This window comes from Anopheles aquasalis, chromosome 2, assembly GCF_943734665.1.
Source record: "Anopheles aquasalis chromosome 2, idAnoAquaMG_Q_19, whole genome shotgun sequence".
NCBI lineage: Eukaryota > Metazoa > Arthropoda > Insecta > Diptera > Culicidae > Anopheles > Anopheles aquasalis.
In genome coordinates this window covers 82,985,647-83,009,646 of record NC_064877.1, presented here as the reverse complement: position 1 = coordinate 83,009,646, position 24,000 = coordinate 82,985,647, and the positions used below count along the sequence as shown (strand labels likewise).

At 48.3% G+C, this 24,000-nt stretch overlaps 2 protein-coding genes across 6 annotated transcripts in view; one reads left to right on the top strand and one right to left on the bottom strand.

Annotated features, from left to right (window-relative positions):
* The window catches only part of LOC126577486 (uncharacterized), a 99,120-nt gene that overhangs the window by 44,418 nt on the left and 30,702 nt on the right, over positions 1-24,000 (bottom strand). The window contains exons 6-9 of the mRNA XM_050239153.1: positions 5,056-5,120; positions 3,539-3,785; positions 2,631-2,767; positions 1,681-1,786 (exon numbers count right to left, since the gene is read on the bottom strand). Of these exons, the coding sequence (XP_050095110.1) occupies positions 1,681-1,786; positions 2,631-2,767; positions 3,539-3,785; positions 5,056-5,120 (555 nt within the window). The remainder of the gene's footprint in view (positions 1-1,680; positions 1,787-2,630; positions 2,768-3,538; positions 3,786-5,055; positions 5,121-24,000) is intronic.
* The window catches only part of LOC126572431 (uncharacterized), a 24,303-nt gene continuing 8,317 nt past the window's right edge, over positions 8,015-24,000 (top strand). Inside the window, exons 1-10 of one of the 5 annotated variants that reach the window (XM_050231748.1) lie at positions 8,015-8,150; positions 9,089-9,451; positions 12,140-12,477; positions 12,833-13,005; positions 13,357-13,419; positions 14,194-14,334; positions 14,517-14,646; positions 16,421-16,554; positions 18,120-18,264; positions 20,917-21,176. In XM_050231748.1, coding sequence (XP_050087705.1) covers positions 9,388-9,451; positions 12,140-12,477; positions 12,833-13,005; positions 13,357-13,419; positions 14,194-14,334; positions 14,517-14,646; positions 16,421-16,554; positions 18,120-18,264; positions 20,917-21,176 — 1,448 coding nt within the window. In that variant the 5' untranslated portion in view covers positions 8,015-8,150; positions 9,089-9,387. Of the gene's footprint in view, positions 8,159-8,222; positions 8,742-9,005; positions 9,452-12,139; positions 12,478-12,832; positions 13,006-13,356; positions 13,420-14,193; positions 14,335-14,516; positions 14,647-16,420; positions 16,555-18,119; positions 18,265-20,916; positions 21,177-24,000 lie in introns of those variants that run through there. The other 4 variants (XM_050231749.1, XM_050231747.1, XM_050231750.1 and 1 more) reach the window with 4 other exon arrangements.

Sequence of the window (24,000 nt, the reverse complement as noted above, 5' to 3'; positions counted from 1 at the left end):
GCAATCTCGGCCACCCATTATTCGCACTTCATTTTCGCTGGCATCCTTACGACCTTTTCCGTCGGGCCAGTGTTACGAAGCTTTCGAAGCGAAGAAAAGGGCAGACAGAAGCGGACGCGTACCATTTCTTGGTGAATCTTTTGTTCCGAGAAACCAAACGGAGGATTCGCAAAAATCTTCGGTAACGAGAATGAGTCGCGAAAATGGTTACTCTGGTAGATTCCGTGGGCTCCGTCCTATTGTTGGAAGTCCAACTACTCTCCGGGGCCATTCTGGTGGCGTAACCATTTTTAATAAATTCCACGTCCCCTCCCCAGGTCCGTCTGCTGGTTGAAATGATAATTTCCCCCCTGGAAAGAAGTGAAAGTAGCGAAGACAAATCCTGTCTCCCTGTGGTACGTGTCAACCTTCCACGAGGTTAGGCAATGAACGGCAGCGGCTGCTGGACTAACGCGTTCCGCGTTCCAAAAGTTGCGTCGAGCCGTGACTGTCACCACGAGGATCAACCGGAAGGGCTTTTCTTTACAGTCCAGCCATTTTTTGACATTCGGCTCGCTGGCATCGCTCGCTGGACCGAGGCCGAGGCCCAGTAAATGGCGAGCAAGCTAAGGGCTTTGCGGCTTGCCATTTGGCCGGTGTGAAGATTACCATTTACCGAGACACTAATTAAGCGACTGTGGCTTATAAGTGCCCGGGGAAAGCGAGTGTATCCTGCTTTGTTTGACGAATAATGTTTACGGTTCCTTTTGCAAAGCATAAAAGGATTTTTCTTTGTTTCCACGAAAATCAAGCAAATGGTCTGGTGGTATAATTAAGCGGTATCATGTCTCGAAGGACAGCAACGGATGCTCCACGATGCTGACGCAAACGGGATGCCATGACCTTCCGGGAAGGTGGGTCCGGACCGCATCTAGAGCAATGGTGTTTGATTGGGAAAGTTACCTTCTTGTGTTACCGGAAGCAGCGAGTTAATTGAGTAATGTCGACACAGTTAGGTAACAATTTGTCATCGCGTTCTTTCCATTTACTTTCTAGACAGGGTACTTAATAGTAAATTGTATCAATCGCTCACTGATTGGCTCATCATTAATTGTCTTCCAGAAGAGAGCGTGGGCTTGAATAATTTTATGTTAATTGTCGGGATCTGAGCAATCTACAGTTTTTGAAATGTCCTGAGTAGGCCGTTACTAATTCTTGGCGTCAATCTAAGTAGCCACAGTTCGAGTTTCGAGCTTTTCTGTTTAGCATTCCGTACAGCTCTTGTTTCCCATCGAGTTGAGTCAAAAGTATCATACAAAAAAATGAAAAAAACTGAGAATAATCACTGTTCAGAAGAATATTATCATTTCGTTTGTAGTTGAGTATTCTTACCAGCACTTATTCAACAAAAATAACGTTATTGTTATCCCCACCAGGAGTCGAATATTTGCGCGCGTTTATGGGCACCATCATCAGTGGCCTGGAGTGCGATTGCGTGGTGGTGCAAAGTTGCGTGACAGATGTTTAATCCAACAATAACACTCCACCAGTGCGGTGGCACCCTCGGTGGTCTCTGTTTAAAGCCAGCGGTACAGCGAAACGGTCCCACGGATATGTCTTATACTCAGCCCAGCAGCAGCCGCACATCCGTTCGATTGCTTACTACACCACGACGGCTACGGCGACCGCGCTTTTGCTTACCTGACAGGTGTAAATGCCTTCATCAAGCCGGCTGGCCCGGCCAATGCTCAGCAGGGCGGTATAGTGATCCTTGGAGTCGAGCGGCAGCAACCGGGTCCACATGTTTCTGCATTAATAATGGGAAACCAGCGACGACGGCGACGACGACGACGACGACGACGACGACGACGGTGAGATTGTGAAGCGATTTTCGAACCACCGAAGAGAGAGATGGTCGTGAACGGCATTGAAAGCCCCAGGATCCCCCGGGGCGAGTTTTGGGTGAAAGAATATAATCAAAAGGGAACTTGTTAGTAAGCTGGCCGCCCGGGAAAGGTGGCCTTAGGATTGCTGGTGTATTCGGTTGGCCAACGATGTTGTACAGCAGAGAGAGGCCGCTCGGCGATGTATAGCCAGCGGCGGAACATGTTGTTGGCTAGTTTTGGGTTGTGTTCTGTATGTGTGCTGTTTGTGGAGCGAAGAGTAAATACCGACCGTACGACCACGGGGATGAAGATATGGTCTCGCCGAAAAGGTCACAGGACGTGGCGGTACGGTAAGGTGGTGGCCTCATTCGCCAATGAGTAGCAAGGGTTTCGGTTGCATGACATGTTTAACATATCAAAGGTTTCGGTCGGTCAAACCAACAAAGTCCGGGCAACGGTAGCGAAATTTCTAGGAGGCTCCAGTATCTCATGTCCATCTTCTGCTTCTGCTTCTGCTTCTGGTGCCCGTGGGAATGGAGAGCCGCTCCCCCGGCCTGTTGTGTGAATCTTCATCGAGCTAAGACTCCCGGCTACTTCACCGTAGCACCAGTGTGGCGGTGTGTCTCTTGAGAGGCTTTTCGGGAGCACCGGAACCGGGCCAACCTTCCGGTCCGGTACCCCAAGAGGAATGATGGATGAGCTTCGCATAGGCCTGCTAGACCCGGACCTCAACTTGCAGGTGTGTATGTGTCTGTTGGTCCTTACCTTGTTGCTTTGGTCACGTTCACGAGGAAACCGTTCTTGTACCACCGGAAGGACATCGTTGATGAGCCCTGCGCCACACAGGACAGGATGAACTCGGTGTTCTCCCGTACCGGGCCCTTTTGATTGATGACCACAGACTGGCGAGAGCGGGGCGTGGCACGCAGACGATGGTGTAGTGTGGAGGAAATGGAATGAAAAAGAGATTTTGAAGCGCTTGAGTGGTGAGATGGTAAAGTGTGCCAATTTCATGCAGCCACACCTTTCCCCCAACCCCTCCGGATCATCATGCAGCGTACACATTGTTAATGGTTCACCGGCGGAGATGGATGCGAGGGTTTTTGGGCCGAGGGAAGTGACACAAATTTGTATATATTACCGGGGCACCGATTTAGCTTGTTGACACTTGACGTGAAGTGGGTCAAAAATGGAGGCCTGAATCTGTTCATAAACGAGGCAACAGAAACCGTGGGACAACGTGGCCTTGGTAGAGGTGCTTCGGTGCGGAAGCTGGATCCCGGATTCCCTTGGTAACTCGGAGCTGAAGATCGAATTTTCGATGGAAGAATTTTGATAAACAAATGGAATCCTTTCGGTATCGGTTTGAAGATCAATTGTTAGGAAGAGTTACATCATCGAAGCCATCTCAAGGGTGATTGTTTGATGATTTCAAAGGAAAGTATTCTCGGATGTTTTTCCCAGAACATCTCTTTTGGATGAAAACTCATCTAAACGCATTCGCTGACTTTGACAGCTCGACAATGGCGTCAATCAATTTCTTGGAATACTTTACAACCTCCCCCCAAACGTGTGACTGCAAATGAGCGCAAAGAATTCGAAAAGATTTTCCGTTCAAGGAAAGGCTCTTCAACCAGCTAATGAAAGTATGCTACTGCTACCCTACTGCTCACCTGCAGCATTAGGCCGACGGACTGGCGGAAGGATGGTTTCGTCCCCGGCACCAAGCTCACGTTCCCGATGCGCCCCCGTTCCGTCATCTTCTCCAGTGCTTCCCGCACCCGGCTGGACTCTATTTTGGGACCGAAAAATTGAAACATAACCTCACCGGCGGCGGTAGCAGCACCGCTTGCCGTTGTCGCCGATGTCGTTGCCGTGACCGAAGGCAGTGGTTTGCCAAGTCCCACCGTCTGTGTCGTCCTGCGAAGCGTGAGAAAATGAAAATGGGCTACGGTTAGAGGGGGGAAGCAACGGTGGGAGAGTGAAAAGGGCGGGAAAATCTGGCAGCAATTAGGGAGCGCGCGCAAGGTGTCGGCGCTCGACGGATTGCCACGCCAAATATGTGTGTTTGTGGTGTGGCGTGGCGTCGCGTGGTACAGGATGGTTGTTGTTTTTGGGGAGCGGGGATCAAAGCGGGCGCCGTCACCGGGATCACCCAACGCGGTGCGCCACCTTTTTGGGGCGAAGCGAAGGCGCGGGCTCGAAAGGCAAAGAATTAATTTAACGAAGAGAGGAAGGTGTCGTTGCGCCGGTTGCGGCAGGTCGGGAGAAGCTTATTTTACCGTGGCACGAGGTTTTCGTTACCAAGGTAATTATCGTTGGATTGAAGTAATTAAGCACGGACGCAGGTTGCTGTGGCAAGCGAACGTCACACGCTTCACGTCACCGTTTCGACCGCGGGACGACATCGCTTTTCCGTGTCGATGCCCTTTTTGGTACTTTGGCCAGTACGGTGCTGGAGCCACTGGGTTGCTGCTGAAGGGCCACTGAAGAAGCCAGTGTACCCATAACGTGTGCTGAGGGAACCTTTTTTTTCTTTCTTTCGGAGACAGCAGCTCAAGATTGTTTGCTGTTGATCGTGATGACTATTAATATGCTTTTCGTTACGCGAAATTCCATGTGGAGCATAATGAACATACTGATTAGATCGGAGGTGGATGAAGGTGAGGATGCTTAAAGGGTGCTACTGTGTATGTGACATGAGTTAGTTTGTCTGGGAATTTGAGCACGGTACATTGTTAATTAGCGATGGGTAATTATGCTTAAAGTGCTTCCAAGAATCACCACACCGGACCTGCCTGACCTGGATGACCTGGCTGAAGGTGGGCTTGTATTGCTTTTTGTGGCATACATTTTTCATTTTTTCACTGAATGGTGAACTTGGATTAATGGTGTCCATCGTAGCTTTTCAACTACTAAACTGATTCATTTGAAACTCGTTATCTGGCCATTGTACTTTATTTATCTGCAAAATTTGAAAAGCAAACCATTTTTCAACTACAAAATGCTACCAAAAATATTAAAAAATTTAAAGTTTCAAAAAAGGTAAGGATTTTGGTTGAACAAAATCGCATAAACGGATTTCCATTTCCGCGTAAAAACACCAGGCACCTAAAGTGTTAACAACCCTTCCTTGCATGTTGATAAATTTGTAAAAAAAAAACTCGCAGCTACTATTCACGATACTCACTTGTCCGTAAATACCTCTAGGTCGTTCACTTTCGATACGTTGAAATTCCGCAAAAATCTGTTGATCTGCAAAGGGGAAAGCGAAAGAAAAGAGAAGATTTGTATCAACATCTGTGCTCATTCCTTAATGTTATTGTAAGACTTTGGAAGAGGCTTATGAGTTTCTGGTACGCTGCACCGTCACTTCAAGTTTAGTTATTCCGAAAGAAAACAATTGTCGCACGGTCGCCACACGAGATTGATCTCCTCATCGTGGGAGCAATTTTCCAGTTTCCACCACGATGAAAATCTCTTTCATCGTGATCGTTGAAGTGTTGTAGCGTACAATCAGATGTGCTACCTTTTTTCCCCTTTCAACTCCTTTCCTTTCCTAGACTGTGTCATTACTGCCCTAGCTCCATGGGATGCAGCTCGTTATCCTTGACCCCCTCTACATGCCATGCTACTGCTGAGGGCACACTGCTGACGTGTGACTGCGTGCGCCACGCCACTTCCCAGTGAACGCGGTGTGGCCACACACAGGAGATCCCAGGTCTCATCCCACGTATCCAGCACTATTCGTTGGTAGACATCCCTTAAAATAACTCCACAGTGTAGCGAAGGACTCGAGCCGACCGTCGGTTTGAACGTGTTTTTGCGCCATTCTCGGGCTTTTCTTTTATTTTCCCGGGCGGTTCCCTTCAGTGCGCCAAAAAGGAAAGAAACTCTTTCATGTCTGCGACCAACGGGAGCGGGAGAGTCCGTCCCGTGCGTTCCGAGCATCGGGCGTTTGCTTGTGTTTGACGTGATCTAGAAAATTAATTAGCATATTCGTTTAATTATCAAACGCTAAAAGCAAGAGCCCCTGCCCTCGATGTCTGCTGCCTCCCTGGCCCTTGTCCCGTGTTCCCATCGCTAGGTTCTCGTATCCACTTGGCACTCGACCGAGAGTGAAGCTTTTTCTTTGTTCACAAACCGACCGCCATCAAGCGATACTCGCAAACTCCCTAGTACACATACATAAACATGCACAACCACACGTTCAAACAAAAGTGGTCGTGGGGAGAGGTGCAAGCGCGAGCTCGACATACAGTGCCACGTGAGTTCGTTCAGCGCGCAGCAGCCCACTCCCAGGGCCATCTAGAACCGCGTTCCGGACAAACAGTAACAGCAGCAAAAGCAACAGCAACGAGGTATGACCGGTGCGTCAGTGTTTGGTTTCGTTGTGACGACAGGTGGTGATGCTCATTAAAAAGGGAAACTGAGCCGGCCGAACCGAGGCCGAGGCGGTTTTTGTGGCCACCAATAGCCACGGACCGTACTGGCCACGAGTGATTTGCGTCGATGACGCGCTAGCACAAGCTAGAGTAGGCTCGTAGCCACGTCCCATCGGTTGGACCCATTTTGCGCACTGCAAATACTTCAATTAGCGATGCCAGCCGGCCAGTCCATCACAACACGGCTGTTGTTGAACGGTATGCCGCGATGCAGCTCATAGGCCGGGAAAACCGCGAGCTCGAAAGGAGTGGCAAAATATTAGCGCCATCGCGGCAGTTGAGCGACAATGTGCAAAAAAGGGGATCTGTGGGGAAACGGTTTTCCATTCGTGGTGGAACGTTCTGCAGCGATTTTTTTCGTTTCGTTCCGTTCGTTCATTTCGTTACCTACACGTCATGCCGGAAAGGTGGATGGATGTCAACAGGTTCTACGACGAAAAGCGATGAAAGCACCAGCGGTGGTGGTGTTGTTTGCTGATTGCGCGAAACTACACGGGAAATGAATGGGTGAAAGCAGGGTATTTCGCGGGGTAGGTTGTCGTGACTTTTTGGCATCCGGATTGGCTAGACTTTTCGTCTTATGTTCGTTGATTCGGGCCCCGTGTGCTGTCGTGGCTATCGTTTGGCGTCACCTGTCGCATCATCATTAACGGGTAATGGTGAGGGTGGTAGGTGTGAAAATTGCATCTCAAGTGTTTGCTTGTTTGTTTGCATCGTCTGTATCGTGCCGTATTCCTGTTGCAACCGTGAGCTGTGTGGCAGCAATAGGGGAGGCAAATCATAACATCTCTGTTGATGCAATTTGTATGGTTTTTATGTAATTGATTGCCTTGCTGAAAGTAAACATTCTTTGAAGATTATTCAGCAAATTTAACAAAATTGCCTGATTGGCAGAACATGTTGAGGCTACATATTTCTTTTTAGTAAGTTCACATGTTGCTATAATCAATGCTCTAGATTGCAATGCTAATTGTGAAAATCAATAAACCTTGACTTGTTTAGTCAAAAACTATTGCAAAACTGCGCTTGTTATTGCTCAAATTAACGTAAAATCCTCATCATTTGTTTGTATACAAGAAAAGGCAGCCAGTTTGTGTGTTTAAATACTTCTCAACATCATGATTTTAGTTACTGTTCCGAGGGAAAACTCTCCCTCTCGTAACGAATCATGAGTACAAGCTTTTGAACCCTTTCAAGCTCGCACACCCTCGGCTTGACCGCATCCCTGAGTAAAGGTAAACAATGCTCCAAACATTGAATACATCTCACGTGTCGGTCTTGGTGTGTACGAAGCGTCTAAGGGGTGAGCGCCTTTCCAAAAACCCACTTTTGAATGTTGTTCATAATGCCGCTTGAGCGGATCAAGCGCTTGGGGGCTCTATGCTCTAACCGACCACTAGGCCACCTCAAAAGCGACCGCACGAGACTGGCAGTTGAAGACAGGGCAGCTCGCTGCTTAGAGCCCACAGATCCATGCCAAATCGGTGCTGATGATGTGCGTTGTTCGGGGTGGCTGCTGCGGTTGAGCAGAAGTGCTGCTAGATCTGTGATGCTGCTCCAGATACACTCCAGCGATGCTCAACATTTAACGGGGAACCGCTAAACGCAAATCGCGAGCAGCGACTAATTGTAGTGCTGCAGAAGTCGAAAGGCATTCCCTGGCCCTTGGTTTACCGCTCAGAGGTCAGTCGCCAGCAAGTCCGCCGGTTCGGTGGATCTGACATTCTGACCGACCAGTTGCCTAGCGATTGCTGGGCTCGCAGATCGCAGTAGCAAGTGAATTATATTTTGAAAAAAGAAAGAAACAAAATTCGTTATCTAGTTCTAGTTAGAAAAAAGGGTAACTCAGTGAGTTAGTGGGGCAAGTTTCGGTGTACCACTCCGTGATGGTCGAATCCGGTGGCCACCGGTGGCCCGGGTTGTGAGTTTGAGGTTTTCGGGGTTGGATCGAAAGTTATACATCAAGGATCAAAGCGAGTGTACTGGGAGAAAGAGCAGGGATGGTTCAGGGAATGGTGGAGGAAATTTTAACTACTTCATCCACTCTCTCCTTTCTTCCTTCTCACGTCACAAGGGTCACGCCGCGTATTGCAGCAGTTCACGTGAAAAGTGCTTACCACCGGCGAGGTGGAGTGGCGAGAACATTTTCTCTCGAGAGCTCTTCCACCACCGGTCGCACCATGGTTGAGGTGTCCCACGGCGTGTGAAAAGGCTGCGTTGAGCATGTTTTCTCTTTGATGTTGTACGGTCCGGAGGCCTGGTCGGAGTTAGCGGGATTATTTAATTGTTTCGCCTCTTTATCGCCTTCCCCCGGGGCAGGGAGACGTGAGGACACAGCGCGCACCCATAACCTACGTGCTCCTTAGTGCCGGTACTCATACGGCACAACAATAAGTTGTGCTGGAACACAACTTCACCAATCATAGCCACGGTTTGTACTGGAGGATGTGTTCTCTCGAGCGACGATGAAGTTGTGTAGGAGTTGCGCTAATCCGTTGTCTGCTGCGTACAACAGCTAAGCTTGAAAATACACACAACACAACACACATACACATGTAACTGTGAACGTTCGTTCTTCAGACGGGAAACCCGATCATCCGACCCACCAACAAGCCCCGCCCGGGGGGACATCTTGACGTGGAAACGGAAATGAATTTGTTGGATCTAATTTACGGAAATGCAAAAAAAACGGCAGGCCGCCCTCAAACCCCTTGAAGGGGCTTGTTTTCTTTATTTTCTTCTTTTCCCTCTGCTTTCTGCATTGTGTTATCGAACCAGCCAAGCAGTGTGTGGTATATGTGAATTAAAGTTTGTGTTTATCAAAAACGGTTGTGGAAGGCGCCATCGAAGGGTACGGTACGGGGCGCAGATTCCTTCTATAGGTTCGACGGTGCATAAGCGCAGAGATTAGAGGCTTGGTGGGTGAGTGACGAAAGGTAAGCGGATTAAAAACACGGGCCCATCACGGGGCGGCTCGTCAGCATCGTCGGGCAGCAGCTGGAGAGGGCTTCAGGGACCCCAAAGGAACTGCGAACACCGACAGCGGGTGGTGGTTCCGAGGCCTTCGCTTTGACGGGATGCCGGGTGTGGTGTTTCTTGTTTGCGTACCGACGGCGACTTATGAAAGGACCTTAATTAACGGTAAGCAACATCCTGCGTTCCCCTTACGTTTCCCCTGTGGCGTGGTTTTGGTTGCTAGTGCTAGGCTAGTGGTCGGCGCTGTTTCTTTGCGTTTGTTTTTTGTTTTCCTTTCCCCGTGATGGTGGTCCTTCGCCTAAGAAGCTGAGGCACCTTATTCACCCTTCATTCAACTCAAGCACACTTCGCAAGCTTTCGTCCATTTTTCAGTTTATCACTAGAGGGAATAAGGGAACAGGAAACCAACCGTTGTCGGTGTGTCTGTGTTGCGTTTGCTTTTGTACTCTTGGATGGATAGACAAGCATGTTCCCGAAATCCAGCAACATTCATCTTTTAGGTTTTCAGTTGAGAGGTTGATGAAGGGAAAAGGAAGCGAACATTTCCCGGAAACAAGAGGATGGGGTTGCAGGTTGAGCCCTCACATACTCGGCATTGTAGTTTTCGTAGTCGGAAGGTTCTTAATGAAGAGTTCAGCAAGCCGGCTTTTGACGAATGACGGCCCGCTGGAACTCCCCACTGGCTGTCAATGGGAAAGGATAATTATGAGACGAGCATATCTTGTACCGGGAAAGCTGTAAACGAGTAATGAACACCAGTCATCCGTGTGTTTGCCATTAATTTAATGCTTTTAGTGCAAGGTGTACTAAACAGTGTGCTTCACTAAACCATCTTAACATAAAGGCACATAGAATCATCTATGCTGCGCCAAGCTTCAGTGTTGCTGCTGCAGCGAGCAGTCTCAAACCATTCGTTCGAACTGGAATGATTGAATTTTCCTTTGGAGTGGAAATTGAAAAACATGAAGTGCATCAGGGCGAGCAAATGGAGCAAAAGGGCCACCGAACGGAACTCGCTTGATGAAGTAAGACATCACTCGGTAAAAGATAAATAGATCCGCCTTTTTGGGGCTACCTGGAGAGCATTTACTTCAGAAGCTACCGCCGCTTGAGGTTGAGTTCCAGAATCCCCGCGAAGTGCATTGCCGAAACGCTGGGAAAAGTGATTACTTTTCTAATGCGCGCGCTTTTGTGCCTTCAAGCACGAAACAGTCAAATGAACTTACTAATGGATGACGAGAAAAAGGGCGGCAAGAGCTTGCCCGCGCAGTGCCTTGTAACGAAATGGAAGAAGAAGAAGCATAAGCAAAAAAACTACAAGAAAGTAGAAAAGGAATCCTTCGGGCTCCAAAGACGAGGCAGTTTCAGCAGCCGGCAGCCCGGCAATGGTCCGCGCCTGAATGAATGGAACAGATGTGCAGTGCGCCACGACCTCATCGCACGCGGCTGATTGCGTTGCGGCTTTCAGTTCTTCAAAAAACCCAAATTCACTTCCCGAAAAGCGAATCCCGGAGTGGAGCGGAGTCCAACCACGGCAGTGGCCACCGAAAACACAGTAGCAGCACCCCCGCTCACTCGCTCGAAGGAGATTTCCAATGAAGGCAAATACGTTCCACTTTACCGACCCACGGAACCCCCCAAGCGGCGGCAAAGCTCGCTCCCTCGCTGCAGAGCTTTTGATTTTTCCAGCAACGAGCTTCCCTTCTTTTTTTTCCTCTCGCTCGCCGTTCTTTGCTTTATTTTGTTCCATTTCATTTTTGTAGTTATTGGACCCGTCTAACGAAAAGTGACGGTAAGGTCCCGGGGTAATAGATTGGTCGACGAGAGAGGTTCGACGGGAGTCCACGGAAGCTGCAATGCTGCTTCCGAGCGCCAATCCAAATATTTACTCACGGATGCGTTCTTCCTGCGATCGGCGATAACAAAGGGACTGCGCTTCACGGCGCAAGTAGAAGATAGTGGCCAGTGTGCAGCGGAGCGCATTGCAAGGTTTGGGCTAATGGTTGCGTTTCCCGGAGCTGAATCTTTTTGCATTTCATTCCTAACCGGGCGGCTTTGATATGATTCGAGTGATTGCTTGTGCAAGATGAATGGAATTGGGTTTCGGTTGGTGGGGGAGCGTTTTTCACGGGAAGATTGTCATGGAAATGGCAACAAACTCTTCTTCCCTACGGGACGCACAAAAGGCCTCGGTGTTGCACGGTGTTTATGCTTTTGTCTGCCAAAAACGGGTGCGGTCTTCGTCGTCAACAGCACATTTAAATTCATTTGACTGTAAACAGAGTTGCAACTGCTTTATCGAAATTAAGTTTTTCAGTTTTCATTCATTAAGTTTTCCAGTTCATTGTCGGATTGAATGCACATTGCTTGCTTCTTTTTTTTTCTCCAACAAGTCACTCGAAAGTTCGGATAACTCATAATATAAACAGAAGCTATCGTGTGAGTAGTGATTTCTTTTAATAGAATTAGAAAAGGCAGTCCTTTATTCCTATTATTTTTAGGATAAGAATGCTACTATTAAAAAAAATATATTTAAAAAAGCTGTGAAAGAAGCTAAGTTTTCGTATTGTTTGGTGTGAAAGATTAGCTTTCTAGCACACTCTATTTATTTCGAAATGATAATTTGAAATACAGATGATTGTGAAACACCACCTATAAGCTTAGATCCCTGTTCATTGTCGTTTAAATGTCCCATAAATAGTATCGCTTATCCACCTTGTAATATTTGAAGCTTCTTAGCAACATGTCATTCTCCCGATTTACCACAAACCATGTCGGATCGTTACAACGTGCCAAAATGGCCGAAACAGTTAAGTTAAAACACCCAGTGCTTGTGCTTTTTTTCTCCTGCAGGAGTAAACTATGGTGCGAATGAGCAGCTACCACCACCGCTACCCCCGGCACACCAGCCCACCAGACCCACGAACGGTCCGGGGCGCAATCTCAACATAAATCTTCCCGAAAGTGTCCCGCAGCCGGGCGCAGGACCCGTTGTCAACCGGACCGGTGGCGTCGGTGATGCAGTCCTGCGGCTCGAGGTCGAGCTGCGCGATAAGCATGCACTCCAGCACGGGCATGGACGGCGGCCAGCGAACCGTGTACCGAAACCACCGAAACCACCACCATACGGTGCAGCGGTGAATGTCATGAAAGGGCCACCGAACGTACCGGACTCCGTTCCGCTGGAAAAGGTACGTTCAGCAGCCCGAGCTCCGGTCCGGTCTGCCAGTAAATAAGTACTTTATCAAGTCAACGTCACCACCGCCGTCAATGGGATCGTGACGTCCGGGACATGGCCACTTCGGGCTCCCGGAAACGGTGCCGGGCAGTTTGGGGACGAGATAAATCTTCTCGATGGTTCACTCTCTAATCTGTCACACATGTGCCAGAGTGAGACCAAGTGCGCCAATATTCTTAGATCAGCCCCGTTCTATCGGAAAATCAGAAAACGCGAACCACTCACCATCACTGTCCAAGGAGCAAATTATTTTTCCCTTGATGCTGATCAAATTATGCTCGCATCCCCTCCCCATTCTCTCTGATCAGGTGTTGGATGAGCTGCTTAAAAAGTTGGAAGTAGATCGCGTCATCTGGCATCCGGACAAGGAGGGACAGTACTACCAGGTCGTGTTTCCGCTGGCCGCCGGTGATCCCTGCGAGACGACACTCCACTGTCTGACGGAGCTGGGTATCGGTGTGAAGCATAATTCCAGTGTCAGGTGAGTGCACTAAAAATGTGACGCAAGTAACGATCGATTGGCTCGCCGCGTTGCGTTCGAAATAAGAAAGTAATTATGCCGAAGACCGTCCATCCATTGGTACACTGAATGCCATGTACCATGTGATAGTGACAGGGAGAGAGAAAATGGAAGAAAATACATTTCCCAGGCGGCCACTTGGTGCAGCATTGTAGCATTACTATCCAGGCCGGTCCATGGTTTGCCCGGGATCTGCATTTCCATTTCTCCATCGAGACATAGTTTCGTATGCATGGGGCGGTGTTCTATGTTATGTTTTAAGTAAAAATAAGTAACTAAATTCTCTTTCTCTCTCTGTCTCTCCTTACACAGCGTCCTACCGTGCAGTGTCAGCTACGACGGCTCGAATGACACCAGCAACGAAGATGAATACGGGTACGGGTATTCTTTCCATTGCAGTTCCGGTGGGTTCATATAGGGTTTGCGCTTTCGCCTTCCATGGTCTCGAAGCTCCGAGAAACCCGTTAAGTTAACGAAACAGAAGAAGAGAAGATCACCATTTCTTTCGTTCTTTTTTGTTCGGCTCTGTCTAGCCGAATGGAATGCTTTGTTATGCTAGTGAGGCGGGCAAGATCGCAATACAGCATCTCTGCTGTTCCAGCGTCCCTTCTCTGCTGCTCTGAGTGCATTTATGTTGCATTATTCGCAATCCATCCTGCTCTCCCTCTGTGCTACCTTTCTCAATCCTCGTCAGCTGGAACCCCCGGTATTGTCGGTTGCGCATTTGCATAATTTGATTAGGTCCACGTACGCACACCACCGTCTCGAACCCGGTCCGGACCGGTTCATCTCTGTGCAAGTGCATTGCGCTCTGGGCGCATCTGATGATGATTTCAATTTGCCCTTTTCGCTTCGGTCCAACCAATGGTATATGAAACTGGGCGTCTGCTCGGTTGCGAATATTAATACCGGATTGCCCGTGAGATCGCGATACAGTTGACTTTCCATTAAACAACTTGAACAGTGATCGCACCGGTCGAACCGACGGTTGACAGGAATCTATTACCGTGCCGGGGGAAGAGAGCACGAGGGAGTAATAATTAAATGCCGCAAGCATCATCAGACCTTGCGGTCTACGAAACCAGCGGAGCGGCGGCGCATCGTTTGATCGAGCTTGTAACCGATGGAAAATGTTCTCACCCTTCACAGCGACGAAAGCGAGGAAAACTCCAAATGGAACAACTTTGTCGATTCGATCCGCTCGAAGCTCACCGTCAAGCAGGTCGTCGACGGTGTCCGGGCCGGCGGTTCGCTGTCCTTCGATTACTTGCTGCTCATCGTGACCGCGGAGTAAGTAAAAGTCGTACTGGGGCGCTATGTGTATTTGTCTTGTTTTTCTCCCTTTTCTGCTATCTGGATTTTCCATCTCGCGCAACGATGCGAGAAAATGGAAAAGTCAGTTCATCGGATGGTGATGAATGGGGCGGCGGGCGGTTACCTCTTTTTTCGATTTCAATTTTTTTTTTTCAAAGCTCACTGGCAGCCCTCGGACTGGTGGAGAACAACGCACCGAACATAGTGGCCGCGATGCTGGTTTCGCCACTGATGGGACCAGTTATGTCGATTACCTTCGGTGCGATCATCGCTGACCGCGAGCTCGTGGTAAGTGTACAGTGGGGCGTTCTTTTTAGGGATTAGACGGGGTCACGATGCAGGGTGCAACTTTTGCACTCCGGGCAGCGGCGATTTATGCTTCCTCGTTTTGGAAGTCTACCGGGCTGGAGGGTAATAAGTAACGTTGTAGTTGATTGGTTTAAATTTTTGATATCAGCTATCAAGTGGAATGTTCTGAGAAAATTCAAATCAAACAACTATTCGAATACGTTTCCTATCAACAGGAACTTATATTGCAATTTTTTTGCAACAATTTAAAGCAACAATTTAAAAGGAATCATAAAATGTGTCTCGAGAAGCAATTTATTTATGTTTTAAAGATAGAAAGCAGCTTTAAGAAGAAACTAAGAAGCTATAAGAAAGTATCTGAAGCATACAAAATTAAGTATTAATGCTACACTACGTACCGATGGAATGACAAAAATGAACATACAAATCAGTATTTTCGCTGACAAAGATATTAAAAATGTTTAAACATTTTTAGCGAGCGAATTGCACCTCAACATTTTAAATAATTGGAGATATTTGAAACAAAAAACCGCCTTGACATGCACGAGAACAATGTTAATTGAAATAACATTTTTTAATGTATCTCGAACACCTCTCACGTGGCGGTGACGAGAACCTGGTACCGCAAATTGCTCGTTTACAAGCCCCAGTCACTGGGACCCCAGGTTGAGCCATTTCACCGGAAGTCATTTCACCATCCTGAACGAACCGCAGAGTCGAATGGAAACGAAAACGCCTGGTTGGTTGTGGTTTTGTGAGGGCACAGAGCCCAGCTGTGATCTGCCAACGGCCTGGGTCACCTGTTCACCTGCGAGAACCTGATGAAAATTGAAATTAAAACATTTTCATTCAATGGTGCACCTCCGCCATTTGCCCTGGGTTCGGTGGTTTCTCGCACTCCGTGCACGTGTTGCCGTCGGACCGCGGCAACACTTGGCATACCGGTGCGCTCACCGACAAAGGGGCAGGCATGGGAACCACCGGCAGGAGATGTTTAAAAATTAATTGCCTCACATTTCATTCAAACTCGGAGCCCCGTACTGGTAGCGACCCTTTTCGCGCGAGTGTGGTCCGGCGGTTAAGTCATTAAACGATTGCGTTACGCCCGATGACGGGGCAGATGGAGACGGGAGCAATATTAAATATTCTGGGTTTTTTTCTTCTTCTTTGCGGTATGACAATCGTCAAGCGAGTTTGGCAATTGTTTTATGCTGATTAAATGAAGCGATGACATTTGCTAACACTTTCCGTTAAAAAGTACCACAAAGTTTGCAACTTTTAAACCATCTATCTGTATTGTGTAATAATTTATCCGATTGTGACCCACATTCATCGGTTGGATTAAGCTTCAGAAAAGCTGGACCGTGTGCAGAATGTGGCACAATCCAATATCCAGTATCGCTAGTTAACCAGCGAGCTGTAAGTACGATTCATGACTGCACTGCGCATCATTCGGTGAGGAAGGCGTAGGGATAAGCGCTGCGCTGTGATGTATCCCTTTCGGAAAGCTGATCCTGTTTGCTATGATTCCGTTCCCAATTCGTTCAAATATTTTCGCTCGCAACAACGCGTACGCCAACGACGAGGACGACGACGAGCAGAGCATGTGACGCGGACTCGGATCGCTAATTGATACCTTTGCCATCGTTTAACCTTGTTCCGGTGATCGACCGGTGGCACTCGCGCTGTTCCACGTTTTCCATTCGTTTCACTCTACATGCGGATCCCCTTTTCCCCTTGATTCTTTCCCCAGAAAGTGGGCTTTACGGCGCTAGCCCTCGGCATGTTCATCTCGATCCTGTTTGGCTTCATTTTCGGGCTCATCCTCGGCACCACCGAGATGCCGTGGGGATTCGGTGATTTTCCGACCGAGGAAATGAAGGGCCGGTAAGTGTTACGTTACCATTCCGTGCGATGCGAACCGTGCTTTCCAGATGTATGTATGTCCGCCTGGGTGTGTATTTGTGTGTGCTTTTGTGCTTTCTGTTTGTTTGTTATCTCCGGCAGCATCCGGCAGCGTCCACAGCCCTCCGGGGGCTCAGTTTCGTTCCTTCTTCCGGCATTCAAATACGGGCTCGGATTCGGATGATAGCGGAAAAGCGCAGGATAATGAATTACAAATTCATCGTTACACAAATAAGCCGATCCGAACTGAGCACCTGGTAGGAGGATGGATATTTTACGTTACCGCTCGCTCCCGTTAAAATGGGGGGTAAAATGGGAATTTTGGAATGAATTAATTAAAAGAAAATAACACAAACAGACTGTGTGCTGTGCCGGTGTGTGCGAACGCAAAGGGATAAGAGAGAAAGAGAGAGCGGTCGACGTGTTTGGCGTGCCGAGTATGTTGCGTATTTCTTTTCGTTGTTGAAAATGTTGTTTGCTTTAGTTATTTGGCAGCGAACAAATGAAGCATCATTGAACATGGGCAGTGGGCTCGGCTTTGTAATGAAACCGGGGGGGATGACTAAATCGATGCCCGTCGGTCGCCGAATCGCACGTGGTGCACTGTTGATTGCGAATTTGCTCAATCAGCTCTCAGCCGAAACCGGATGGTACCCATCCGGAGGACTACTGTTTTGGTTAGTTGAATGGAAAATAAATAGCGGTGGATTTTCCAACCGAACCGACGGCTGTGATTTGTCGGGCAAACATAGGCGAGTGAATGGAGGCGAAGGAAATTAAAGATGGAGCTCAGCTTTGTGATCATTTGTTTGGTTTTTGGTTGGCATTTGGAACAATTCATTTGGTGATTTTTGGATTTGGCGTTTACAATACACTTAGATTTCGGTGCCAGCAAGCACCAACGTGACAGCACAAATTCCAATGAAGATTAGTAGATAACGCTTTCAATGCCAGGTGCAGTTTAACATTGTGATACCTACAAAATGAATTTTCGAAAGAATTTTGTGGTAGTGTTCGTATCCAGACAACTCACCTTTCATTAGCAAAATATTTCGAGAAATCAACCATCACGGTATTAATTGAAATTTGTTTTTTACTAACCAATCAATTATCGTTAACCACGGAATATTGAAACACTATTCTCATAACCGAATATACCAATGGCAACTATGATTCTGCTTCAATTAGCTCAATTGATTCGAGGCTTGCTTAGATCCCAATTGTGCTTGTGTTGGTTGAATTTTTGTTTCACTTTTTTTAATGTTGGATAATTAAAGTCCCACTAAGTACTCTCTCCACTAATGAAGCTGCTAATATAATTACTTATTTCGTCAGCTAATCTTAGAAACTTACTTCACACAACCCCTGGCGTAATCGACACTAAGTACTTCCCTTTTAACAAACTAACAAAAGAGGTATCCACTGACACCGACAGATAATGCAACGGTAACACTCCAATTACTCGGATAGCCAGCCGGTGGTACTGATTGAAACATTCTTTTCCATTCCTTTTTTTTCTTTTCGGTCGTCGTTCTTCTTCCCTGCAGCGGAAATGCACGCTCCCTGTGGATGGGCATACTGTGGGCGCTGACATCCGGAAGTGGCGTTGCCGTTGCACTGCTCCAGGGTTCGGCCGGTCCGCTGATAGGCGTTGCAATATCCGCCTCGCTGCTACCACCGGTGGTGAACTGTGTAAGTAGCTTCGCCCGGAAGGGCTACTTCCGGGAATCCGGGAAAGTAAACATCACATACACACGCAACCAGTGCCGACAGAAAGTGGAACAGTTCGTATCTGGTCAACCAGCAAACTTCCTGACGCTTCCTGTGCTGTGCTGCCCATGATGGTCCTTCTGCTGTTCGATTGTTCCGTGGCATGTGGACATGTGTCGAAAACGTGTAATTTCTCCAAAACGGGTCCCTCAGAGCACGTTTGGCAATTGTTAAATTACAGCACACTCGCTTTGGCCACGGGGTTCGACGGTTGTGCGAACGTGAACAAGCTGGAGTGGCCAAGGACTCTCATCCTCATTCACGGAATGCTGCGTCCGCCATCGCGCCGGAGGTGTTAATGGACTCATTTGGGCAACGACCAATGGGTAATGGGGTTTGCGGGGGGGGGGAGGGTTGTGCTTTTGGCGAAATCACTGCTCCTCGGACAGTGAGAGCGCGCTCGATCGATCGCTGGGAGCTATTACATTACTATTGATCCCTTGAGGGTAAATCGAATTTATGGTCTACACCGGACACGCGCCACACAGTTTCAGCTTGATTTATACAATCGAAATCCGGCAATGGCGAATAGGGAATGCACTAGAATTGCAGCTCCCATCTCCCTCAATTGGGGGTTGACAATCGGAAGTGACGATGAAGAAGCAAAAAAAGAGAGAAAACATTCTAATCTGCCCAATTTTTGCCTGTCTGCCTGCCTGTGCCTAGTGCCGGGACATAAATTTCAAACTTATCTTAATTGTAGACCCATTAAAATGGGTCACCACCACCACTGCACGCTGCGTGCGCAGGCCGTGGCACAACATTACATTAACACGTAATTAAAACCAATATCCAGCGGGAGATTTCATCGCATTTTTATGCTCGCTTTCCGTTGCCAGGGAAATGTGTTCGTCAGCCCCTCTCTCTCTCGCGCTCTTTCTCTCTCACGCGATGGTCTTTTGTGTTGTGACACAAGGGGACATCGAAGTGGGCTGGTGGAGTGGTTCGAACTTTTGCACCAAAAACGCCCATTCGCTTTTACGCCTCATCGGCAAATGCGCGCGCGGTGTTGGCACAATTGGGCCCCCGGACGGAATGGAAAGAAAATAAACAAAAAAAAATAAGTGAAAAAGAGAGAGAGAGAGAGAGAGAGAGAAATCGTGCGAACGCACGCACTTTGCTCGCCGGGCCGGGACCACTGTCACAACGTCGACATCGAGAGAGAGAGAGATGCCCCGCAGGATGGCGGCCGCAGGGCGGAAGACATTTCATTTACGCCAAATGCCGAATGCCGAAGCGACGGAAGCAATTATACCAGAAATCGTTACAATAAAAGCGAGCCGGCAAGAGTGTGGAAAGGGAAATATTACCGCCCCTCCTGTCACGACACCAGCCCCCCTCTCCCAGACTACTTCCAACTCCCACCGAGGCAGCATTTTTGGCGACTGAGGGTTCCGTGGGAGTGGAAAACTTTTTGGCGACCATCTCGCATCTACGGTGCGATCGTGTCTTGGCGTTGGCCTCATAGGCTTTCCGTGCCAGTCGAGTGGTCACTCAAGCGCCACTCATTGCCAGGGACCTTGCGCGTTCCGTCAGTGATTGCTGATGGTGGCGCTGACGGTCCTTCCTCCCTATTTAAGAGGGCATTTCAGTTTTATTTCGTTATTTTAATAGCCGTTTCACAACTTTGCATCGAGCGAAGCCCCGGGCTATCCTCTGGCAATGGGCCGAAAGGTCGAAGCGAGCGATGGTCGAGAGCTGCTGAAGGGCAAAACCTTGGCGAGACTTCCGGAGAGGCCACCGAACCACACGCTAACCGCTCTGACATCCGCGTCAGCGAGCAACTCATCACCGGATTGTTTTCAATCGGAAGTGACCTAAACCGACGTGGCGGCTGTCATGCAACGTCACGCAGCACTCTTCGACAGCTGCTGACGCGCTCTACGCTCGCATCGCCTCTGGCATCGCACTCCTCCGATGTTGTGTGCACATGACTTTCGAACCGACAGCATTAATGTTGGGAATGGGAATAGTTTTCGGTGTCCGATGACTACCTCCCCCGGTTGCTTCCCCTCGGTGTTGACTGCGTAATCAAGTTTTATGAGAGCAACGAACCGACTACACCAACGAGAACATGCTTTCCCATGTGCAAAAGTAGCGCACATACGATGACTGGAACTAGTCAGTGAGCAGGAAGTGAGGACTTGTGATCCTGACGGCATGCTGTGTGATAAAGTGTGGTTAATCAGCCATTGTTTACGATGTGCTGGGTACACCAGCAGGCAGGGAAGGGATGCCATATTGACTATGTTTACAGCCGGAAATGAGTAGCTCGGAGCGCTATAGAGCGCGCTGTATCCAAGGTTTGTAAACAGCTTTTGGGCTACATAAAGTTTAACAATTATGATCGAGCAAAGAAGGCGTAGAGACCGATAGTATAGAGAACCGACGATTTGTTGTATGTGAACATTGATCGCAGCACTCCTAGCGCAAAATTAAATGTATCGATCTATGTCTACTAGATCGTTGGACTGACTTTGACAGAACGACAAATTGGTCAAGCACTTTCAAGCCATTGTTTTCCGTTTTTCTTTTCACTTCCAATTCGCTGGTCCGGTTCGCGGGACGGAATAGGGACTGTTCTGGGCGCTGGCCTGCATCTGGCTGATCTACGAGGACATCAAGATACCGCACCTCAAGGGTGAGGCGTTCAGTGGCAACTCGAGCTACGAGTTCATCTACACCAACTACATCCCGACCGAGTTCCTAATTAACGGCATCGTTTCCGGCCTGCTGACGGTGATCAACGTTATTTGCATCTTTATTACCGCTATCATCGTGCTGAAGATTAAGGAGGTGGCCGCACCCTACACCTCCAGTCCGGATCTGCGCAGGTAGGTGAACGCTTTAATCGTAGTATTCTCTTAAATAGCTGTTTTACGAAAGTATGGCCTTTTGTTGCATCTCCGTTGCTCCATACCGTAGCCGCTTGGCTCGGTTGTTAATTGGAAAGTTCAGCGCAGCAGCAGGATATTAATTGTTTCCTACGGAAGCCATTAGCGTGTTGCACGAAGGTGTCCCCGCGGGGGTGCGGGAGTGTTCTTTGGGACAAACAACAAACAGCAACAACAAAAAATCCTTTTCGGATCCTTTGGCGAGGTGCTGCGATGTTGGAAGAGCTACGCAAACTGGGGCTGGGATAAATCGTGTATCGCGAGCACACTCGCGAGATTCTGGAGTAGCGGATGGCTTCTGGCTGGCCTGTCTAGTGTCCATCCGGTACCGGGCACTTGCGGCAAGCATTTTCGCAACAATGTTTTCCATCTTCTCGGTTCAATACTTGAGTTGCTTCCGGTCTTTCGTTTCTTTTTTTGCGCTTGCTTTCCACTGAGCAGAGATAATATGCTCGAGTGCGCGCAGAGCGAAGAATCCAGTGAGAAGCTCTCAGCTTGCTTCCTTTGCTGCACCGACCGGGTACTGACACTCGAAGGAACGATGAAATCCGCGGGGCGAAAGAATCGATTAACTTGAAATAACCCACCCTCAGTCCACTTTCTGCTAATTGAAGGCCGTGACCGAAGTAGGCGACCGTAGTCACATTTGCAGCGCGTGATTCCAGTTTTTTTTTTGAAGCCAAACAAATTGAAATGACGACGAGTGCAACGATGATGGCGATAACGATGGAGCAATTGAGCTGAGAAAAAATAATTGGCACCTGGACGAGGACACCGCGCTGCCGGTTTACCGTTAACCCCGGAATGCCGATGGAGCGCGTTTTCGGTTTCGCATTGTTCTTCCATTTCGAGAGTGAATTGATTTTTTTTGTTCGATGAAAACAAGCATTCGATGCACACGAACGTACGTGAAGCCAGTACTCGTGTGGGCGCATTGGATTAAATGTGCTCGATGATTGTTTTGCAAATGTTTGAGCTAGTTTTATGAAATTCAATTTTCTCGTCCACCTTCGACGGCTGGTTGGACGGAGTTGAGTCGATAGACAAACAACAGCAATGCAATGCACGTGGAAACGGTGTTCAATGAGTGTGAACAGGCGAATTGTTACGATCGAATGTGGAATAAAAGAGCTCAACTAGTGAAGAGCAACTACCTGCTCTATTCAGTTCTTTTGTGATTAACACGGGCCTCAGCCTAGCGAATGGAGCAAGGTTTAAGCCGATGATGCACTTGATCAGCAGATGGAAAATATTTTGCATCATGATTGCCTGCGAGGCAGTCATCTCAACCCAGCACAGCTGCTTTGGGTGGTGATTTATATATGAACATAAAAAACAATGTAACACTGCCCTAAATTGTTTTACATGTGTAGCTTTAGCACGTGCCCATAGTTGAATCCCAACGAGTTCACATTCTATGGTGTGGTGCACAATTGCCACCATTTCGCGTGAAAGAATCGTAATCCTCGTGATGTTTAATATGTTGCAAACGCATGTGTGCGATCCATAATTGCCATGCCCGTATACAGTTCATCTAAATGCGCCGTTAATATTTTGTAACTCATTTGTGCGCATCATAATGCTGTTGAAGTGGAGATTCTCAGAAGCAGACTTTTGGTTTAAAATCATTAACGATGGAATTCCACGGAAGCACAGGAATTAAATAACAATTTTAATTGCACCAACACAGTTCAACTCAAGCGAAGCTTTAATGTGCAGTATTTTATGCTTAAAGTTCCCGCACATTTTACTGGTACAACACTCGACACTGGACTGTCATCAGCTGCCGGCTAGCACATTTCGATAACGGTGCGGATTGTGTTTGATGGTGGCATAAGATAATTTACTTCTACTTATTCTTTATTAGCCACCCAGTTCCCTCAGCCGGGGCCAGGGCACATACCACCGCACCTACAGAATGTTCACGGCGAGTCCACGGAGCAACAAGCCATAAATAATACTTAACCACCACTTAAACGCCCACTGCATTTATCACTGGTTGGCATGCGTAAGTGGGTGGGCTGGCCACTGGCCTCTGGTCGCAGTCGCGTAAAGCTTGGCTAGTAAATCGCCAAGGATCGCAAGGAAATCGATGCTCGACGTAGCTGAACGTTGAAGTAACGTTGCCATTCGCAAGCACCAGACCGGCATGGCGCTCTCGGTAGCGTACCGTTTGCGTTCGTTGATCCGTCCGAGAAGCTAGCGGCGGGCGTGGCGTAAGAATGAAAAACGGATCGCTCCCGGTGTTTTTTTATTCTCCTCCCTTTGCTTGGAAGTAATGCTTCCTTGTGTACTAACGTGCAAGACGATGGCCAAGTGCGAGTGAGCTAGTGAGCATGAGAGCAAGAAAGAGAGAGAGAGAGAGAGAGCAGGAGAGAGGGAAAACAAACTTCATAATCAACCAGATTAGAACTTATCGAGGTGTGCTTCTGTGCTCGCTACATTTCTTGCACCTCGGACGGCCGTTCGTTTCTTGTTCTGTCTCGAGAGTTTACCGTCTTGCGGGCATCCCTTCTCGTTCCTTCCTTTGCTGGCCGGAAGTAGCTGGAGCTACGATTGTGGAGGTGGTAACATGGAAATGAGCAAACGCCGTACACCCCGTACAGGTATAAGGGGGAGAGCCCGTTGACATGTTTATGAAACACTCCTTGGCGCGCCAGAAACCGCCCCAGATTGTGCCGTGCCATGGTGAAGCACAGAGAGCACCAAAGCCACTATCACCCCGCACGAGGTCGCTTAAATTAGGTAAAAGCGAAACGGGGCG